Genomic DNA, 7,673 nt, shown 5'->3' on the forward strand with positions numbered 1-7,673 from the left:
AATAGGTCAGCAACAAATAAAGGAGGGTCCAGGGTCCTCGAGCCGAATATCCTGCTGCTCTGCCAGCGGAAGATAAGGCGATTCTTTAGGCAGGCTCTCACCAAGGACCACCAGTTGCTGGCGCCTTTGTTTCGGGCCCGTCTGTTCTGGCTTTTGGCCAATAAAATGCATTCAATTCGCATGCAAAACAAAAAGCGATAAAAAACGCGTCACCATTGAGAACGCTTCTAAGCAGCGGTCCCCATTCCCCGGTCCTCACTTCCCGGAGCATTGTCTACGCCATTGGTCCAAAGCGCCTGAAATCGACATGCGCGCAGTTACAAAAGTGCGAGGAGGGGTTGGCAGTGGGTGTTGGGGGTGTATTTTAGGGGGTCTCAGGGTTGGGGTTTGGGTATTGGGGTTCGGGGAGCACACACACATTTCCAGAGCGCTGCCATTTTTATTGTTGTTCGATGAAGAAGGGGGAAGCCCGCCAAATGCGTTTCCCAACTTAGCATTTGTTTTGGTAAAGTAAAATATGGGGAAGGGTGAGAAGAGGGGTTGGTTGGGGGTGGCGGGGATTGAAAGTCTACAACAGTTACGACCGTTTGGAGAGCGACGCCTGCGCAAAACAACCCCTTGGCGAGATATCTTTTTATGGCGCCAACAGTTGTTTTTTAAAAGGGCCACAGGAATGCAGACAAAAATTCTTAATCTTTCGATTGTTGAGGTTTTAAAAAAAAAACGAAAGACAAAATACTTAATTACTGTTTATCAAATAAGTAAAATACATTTTTAATAAAAGCAGAGTGTTCTATTAAAAAATATTCTATAATAACTTGTATTTTTATACTTACCTAACTATTACAAAGAACCATTATTATAGAGCATTCTTATGAAAATATATTTATTACTTCACAGATAAATATTCCAATAAATCATTTAAAGAAAATTTGAGGTTGTACATTTGCTTAATTTTAAAGATTTTTAGACTTTTTGCAATCTATCACTTCCGCTTATTTTCAAATGTATTTCGACCGAAAAATGATTAGCCCGGTAATATTATTAAAAAACCTTATTTGTGTAACCCATGGAATATTACATGCTTCTCTGTTGACATTACACTGTTAACACAAGGAAATCCGACTAATTTCTAAGTACTCGGCAAGGGAACTTCGCCCTTAGCTGAACATTGAACCCAATTATAAAGGGGGTCATTTATAAGAAATTTTAGCAAATGCACAAAGGTTGTTCTACTAACGGATCAAGGGATTTTTTATGGTTGCAATTATACAGAAACCGATATTAGTACAACAAAGTCGGGGATGGGGAGTTTCCTGTGTGTGACAAACAAGGAGGGCAATTGAATGGAGCGACCCCGCCAACAAAAAAGGGACAACCTTACCAGCACCAAAGTTTGTGGCAAACAAGCCAAATGAGCCACCGATCGATTGTGGGAGCAAACACCAAATTATGCACTACGAAAAATTTAACCACAACTTTAAGACTGGAAATTGAATATAAAAGTAACATTAACTGTAAATTTTACATAAATATTTATATATAATTGCATTTATCTCAGGAAAAATTAAAAATACATTTATTAGGACCTCAAAAAAAGATCTGTTACCTTATCAACCCAATTTCAAACACATCAGTCTAAAACTGTAACCCTTTTAAAATCTTTGTTACTCAAAGTATTATCACTTTAATTTGAAGGCAACGGCGATTTTATAATTTGTGAAATAATTAGTTATAAAAAAATAAAATTAAAATAAAAAGATGTCTTAAAAAAAAAACATTTACACCGTAGAAAATGCAGATACTGGAACAATAATCTATCTTAATTTATTTAACATTTATTTATTTAATATAATTAAGTGGCTTATGGGTGGCGATCGCAGAGACCCGAATTATTTTACGATTGAGATGATATTGATATTATAAACTGGCGAGGAGCGCAAGGAGCAGCGTTCGGTAAACAAGAATTCAAACGAATGCAAACCCGAGACAATTGTCAACAAGATACAAAACGCAGATACAAAGATACAAAGCAGCAGCAGCGAATTTTTATCACTTAGCCGCCACGTTGGCGCGTCCTCCGAAGCGAAGGTGTAAAAAACTCTACAAAAAGTGCGCTCTCTCTCGCTCCCTCGCGCTACCCTTCTCGCTCTCGCCGTCCTATCTCGCTCTCCATCTCGCTTCCACTTAGTACGAGGCAGGAGCGACCAACCACTACAGAGACACCCCAACACACACACACAGATACACCCACTGCTCTGCTTCTTGCCCCTTTTTGTTGCGTTTGTTTGCCGTTTTTGTCGCAAGTTTTCGAATGTGTTTTCAAATCTAAACTGTCGCGCACTCGAAACGGACGCGTTGCGCTCGGCTAACGGTGAAACGGCATCTAACGGTTAAGATACTTCCCAAGTTCGTAAATCGAGGACTCCAAAATTATTGAACTGTTTGGAAAATATTTAACAATGCAAATTTGTGCACACGTGTATTTTTAAGACTTCAAAAAGTGATCAGCAATTGAGATCTAAATACTTATAAATACAAAACATCGATCGCATTGAAAACTCTTGTGAACTTTAATAGTTAGTTGAGTGAAAAGTATCTACTGGAATTAATATTGAAAAGGTGTTAGAAACAGAGCTTTTTTAAGATATTACGGTAAGTTGGGTTTTCTATATAACGGTTTTACTCAAATTAGGGTTTTAGAAAACTCCCAAAACACAAAGGTTTTTGTTATCTAAGGTATTCTATTAAAACGTGTTGACAACGTTAAAATAAACACGGATGAAGTAACTAGTAGAAGATAAACCTATTCTTTTTCAAAAAAGTTCCAATAATTTCTCCCATAAGTACGAACTGAAATTAGGAACCTGCCTTAATGATCTTTTTAATAACCTTAATAAAATCAAATTAGGCCATTTAAAAATGGTAATAGCCTCTGTCTTCTTTTTTTCATAGATGGTTTATTCCAATCAAAAGATAAGCATATATCGTAATACCGTCTCTTTTCAATTTCAATTTGATAGATCATATATGATACCTTGTGCTGCTAAGAAACTTCTTATAAAAATAGGAATTTTGTGGGGAACAAAAAAATTCTTGGCTTTAAAAAACTAGAAGGTCTGAAATGTTAAATCGATTTGAACTGGATTACTTTTCTCATAGTTATATTCTGTATCTTAAAACTATCTGGTCAAATTTGCATACCGTACCCATTTTAATGTAAATCTGAGTCCTATCAGAGTTAAATAATAAATGTTTTCTTAGGTTCTTACTCGTATAACCCCAAGTACTAGGTAATATGTAAATGGTTAAAGAAACATATTTTCCCCGAGATCCTTTTAAGGGAAATCCCCAAATTAGCAATTGGTCCCAAAACCTGGTTCAAAAATCAAACAAATATTTATGTTGATTCATCATCAAACCGAAATACCTTCTTGAGCCCCCTTTAAGGCACATTAAAAGGGGTAAAAGAAACGCCATTGTGAATTTTTCGGAGAACTATTTGCAGTATTCGCCCCACACGAAAAAAGTCGAATTAAATGACTCATACGGGGAGCAGCAGACTGCGTCCCCAAGCTAACAAGGCATATCTATTGAATACCATTTCCGTTGGCATTTCAGGGCTCGAGGAGCAGCAGTACCACCTGATAATTACCACCTGCAACCCCGCATTGAAGACCCATTTGGAGCCGCCGCCATTGAAGAGCCCCCCGGAATCATGGCGAGCATCTCGGCGCTGCTCCACCGGAGTCACAGCCACAGCAACGGCTACACGAGCAGCGGCAGTAGCAATCACAGCCACAGCAGCAGTCTCTCACCGCAGTTGCCCGGCATCAATTTGGGTCTGGGCATGGTCGGTGGTTCGGGATCGGGAAACACCACCCCGCCAATATTGCCTCCAGTTGACCTCGCCATTTCGACAGCGACTGCCCCACCCACACCAGTGGCACCGCCCAAAATGCACCACCAGCACCAGCACCCGCACCACCATGCCAGCGCCCATCAAAACTCCCACTCGAATTCAAATCCTGGATCCCATCACAACAACGGCAACAGCCACGACCACATTAAGCGACCAATGAACGCCTTCATGGTATGGTCGCGGGGGCAGCGGCGCAAAATGGCCCAGGACAATCCAAAAATGCACAATTCCGAAATATCGAAGCGCCTGGGCGCCGAGTGGAAATTACTCACCGAAGGACAGAAGCGTCCATTCATCGACGAGGCAAAACGATTGCGGTAAGTGCTGTTCACTGGGCCCTGGTTAAAATGCACTGGAAAGAAAAATGCCAGAAACTAGGCTCCTAACTCATTTCTAACTTAGCTAAATTTTCCAAGGGATGGTAAATTAAACCATATTTGTGGGAGTTACGTATTTATAGTATAAAGCTCATAGGCATTAAAAAGAAAGAAAGGAACTACCGTTTTCATGCATTACCATATGAATTTATAGGTTTTGGATTCAAATCTTTATAAAATTAGGAAAATTTTAAATTTAACGGGATAAATTTTACTTTTTAGATAAGATTCTTTCTTATTAGGCATGTATTTTCAAAAAAAGACTGCAGTTCTTGAAGAAAAACTTAGCACTAAGTAAATTCCAAATTCTTAAAGTTCAAGTATTCTTTTTAAGCTAGTTGTTTTTTCTCACATCGAATACAAAATATAGTTAAACACGTCACAGGAATGGCTACAGAAAATTAAAGTATTTTTAAAAAGGCGTACCACAAATTTAGTTAGTTAGTGATATAAAATTAAAAAGTTACCTAACAGTATATTACAATTTAAGAGACTATGTTTCTTTTGCATTGTAATAGATTGGGATATAATTTTCAGAGAAATCGAATACTCGGGTATAAAAACTCAAAACATAAAACTTTTAAGCAAAATCTTTTAAAATTATAAATCTTTCAATGCAGATGGTTGTTTTCTTATTATTTGTTTCTGTGTAGGCTTAGTCGGGAGTAAAAAGAAGAGGGTAAATGGGAAATTTCAGCTCGGTTTCGGTTACAGTTTTCCCAGTTGGCAGCTCATTCTCTCCCGGTGCCGACTGGCCACAAAATTTGATCGATTAGCTAAGACAAAGGCTCCCTATTGTGAGGAGCTCCTGCTGCATTGTGGAGCTCCGGAGCCGGGGATTGTGTCCGCTCTGCTTAGTCAGAATTTCATTGGCACTGGCATATCTTGGGTAAACATTTCAATTCAAGTTGTCACACAAAAGAGAGACGACACGTCGCATGAAATGCTTCATTCATTTTGCATTTTGCTTCTTTTTGTTTACCCTTAGTGTACCCTATCAAAGGGGTTTTAGCACCTTCAGTTTGGTTTAGTTTTAATAGAGATATCCGTCGGGATTAATGTATAACTTGACTACTAATCTTAACAAAGAAACCCTTTTTAAAAAAAATTTGTGAAACACATTCGTAAAATAGTTTTCATAAACTACTTAAAAAGACGGGATTCAAAAGGTTTTAAAAATGGTATTTGATGTGAACAGTAAAAGCTTAAAGAAAAAGGACCTACATAATTGAATAAGTGATTTATAAATACAAGCTTTTGAATATAGTTTAAGTTTTCTTAGTTCATTCCCCTGCAAATAACAAGAATACCTAGAAAAGCCATATCTTAGAAATAAATAGGTAACCTTCTTGCTTTTTTTACACCTTATTAGATAGTGCGGTCTTTGACGATGACGAACCTCCGTGTTTGCACTGTCATAATCCTTTTATTGATTGGATTGGCCTGCCAAAATGGAAATGTGAAATTTTATGTACATTTTATGACAATAATAAATGAGCAGGGCTCGTCTGAAGGGGCTTAAACTAATGGCCATTCGGGGTTTTCGAGCGAGCATATCGAATGAAAAGAACCAAATATTCTGTACAAATATTTGCCAATGCGCGATGATAAGGAAAACAATATTTTTTTTCGGTACCCGCGATAAGGCAGACATAACTGACCAAAAAGAAAGGAAAACAAAATAAAGAAAAGCGAAAGTAAAACAAGAGGAGGAGGATCCAAAACACACCTTTTATCAGGTTTTATCGTTTTGTCAAACAAATGTCAACAATTGCGCATTGTTGCAGCTGGGAAATCGGAAAGGGAATCGAAGTTGGGATCGGTGAGGAGGTTCTTTGCTAAATACACAACCACATAAACTTGTGCATTTTGTATCTCCGAGTGGGGGGGGGGGGGGTTGGTTTATGGAAGGGTTCCGCTTCTTTCTTATGGGGGTTTACGACCAGAGATGGCTCGCTGGCTTTATGATATCATCAAAGTTTAAATCGTTCGATATTTTGATCAGTGTTTCAACATTTGCTCAATTTACAGGGCCCTGCACATGAAAGAACATCCCGACTACAAGTATCGACCACGTCGCAAGCCCAAGACGCTCAACAAGTCACCAGTGCCAGGTGGTGGTGGTGGTGGTGGAGGTTCCAATGGTGGTGCCAATGGTGGTGGTAATCCTGGTTCTGGAGGTCCAGGATCGGTTGGCTCCCCCAAGGACATGCAACCCCAGTTGTCGCCTTTGGGCCAGAATATGCCCCATCTCCATGGACATGCCCACCAGTCGTCATATCCACCGCATCCACACCACCCGCATCCCCATCCCCATCATGTCCAGCTGGCCGCAGCCACCTTGAGTGCCAAGTACGGATTTGGTTCACCACTGGAGTTGTCCCTGCCCCGCCTGCCGAACGCCTTTCCCGGCCTCGCCCACTATCCACTAGATCCCACGTTGGCCCTGGACCTACAGGCCCGCCTCCAGGCCATGTACGCCGGCTCCATCTACCACCCCTGGCGGTATCTGCCGCTGATTAGCCCGGAAACACCACCCTCCCCGCCCAGCAGCAGCGGCACCGGCATCTCATCCTACGGATGCGTCAAGTCGGAGAAGTCCTCTCCCAATGCGGTAGTTGCCACCACGGCCAGTCCGCCCAACATCATTTGACCGACTCCATTGCGCTTCGGCGCCGGCACGTCCTCATCCGCAGAGCACGTGGTCTAGGATGGGTGTAAAACAGTGGACTTGGATGGTAATCTCTATCGATCCCATCCAAGGATCCATTCCGGAATCGGCCACTTGGTCACCCCGCCCCGCAAGTTAAAAGTCCTAATGTTAGAGCCTAGTGTTAGTCGAATATTTGTGCGTGTCTTTAGTTGCTGCAAGAGTTATGTTTCGGGTTTTGATTTCAGTTTGGTTCAGCTAAGATTCTTATTGAAATATGGTATAGGTGAGCGACTATGCTAATATATTGGTGAATATGTTTCTTCTAGATTTTTATTGAGGTCTTTCTTGAGAAGTTCGATAAGCAACAATCTTAAATCTTATTTAAAATCTCAAATTTGGAAAATTTAAATTGTGGAATTTCTCAGACTTCAACAATTTTTATCTTTTTCTAAATTAATTATGACTAAAATACAAAATGTATTGCTCACGTTATAATATTTGAAATTGAGTTTATTAACTTTCCTCAAACTATTAGTATTACTAACTTACTTTTCCTTTAGCGCTAAGAGTTTTATTGATTTGTTGTTATTTGATTAATAAAATCAAGTTATAGGGCTTTATAAACATCCTTATGAGTTTATTGAAATAGATTACGTTTCGGTAAATCTTTTAATTACTTCCATGATTTGAAATTCATACATTGTTTAATAATTTGTAGATT

General features: G+C 39.7%; 1 protein-coding gene across 1 annotated transcript; it reads left to right on the forward strand.

The window, feature by feature from the left end:
- The first annotated feature begins 2,351 nt into the window (after positions 1-2,351).
- On the forward strand, positions 2,352-7,325 carry LOC119553151 (transcription factor Sox-14). The gene is made up of 3 exons (XM_037863371.1): positions 2,352-2,655; positions 3,622-4,239; positions 6,331-7,325. Exons 2-3 carry the CDS (start codon positions 3,719-3,721, stop codon positions 6,950-6,952), a joined length of 1,143 nt encoding a protein of 380 aa, XP_037719299.1. The 5' UTR covers positions 2,352-2,655; positions 3,622-3,718; the 3' UTR covers positions 6,953-7,325.
- Positions 7,326-7,673: the final 348 nt, after the last annotated feature.

The sequence above is a fragment of the Drosophila subpulchrella genome, chromosome 3L (assembly GCF_014743375.2).
Source record: "Drosophila subpulchrella strain 33 F10 #4 breed RU33 chromosome 3L, RU_Dsub_v1.1 Primary Assembly, whole genome shotgun sequence".
Lineage (NCBI taxonomy): Eukaryota > Metazoa > Arthropoda > Insecta > Diptera > Drosophilidae > Drosophila > Drosophila subpulchrella.

Bases quoted from the DNA above. Each gene is read 5' to 3' on its own strand.
- LOC119553151 (XM_037863371.1), top strand. From the start codon at position 3,719: ATGGCGAGCATCTCGGCGCTGCTCCACCGGAGTCACAGCCACAGCAAC. The intron at 4,240-6,330 runs GTAAGTGCTGTT...CTCAATTTACAG, and splicing joins GACGAGGCAAAACGATTGCG to GGCCCTGCACATGAAAGAAC.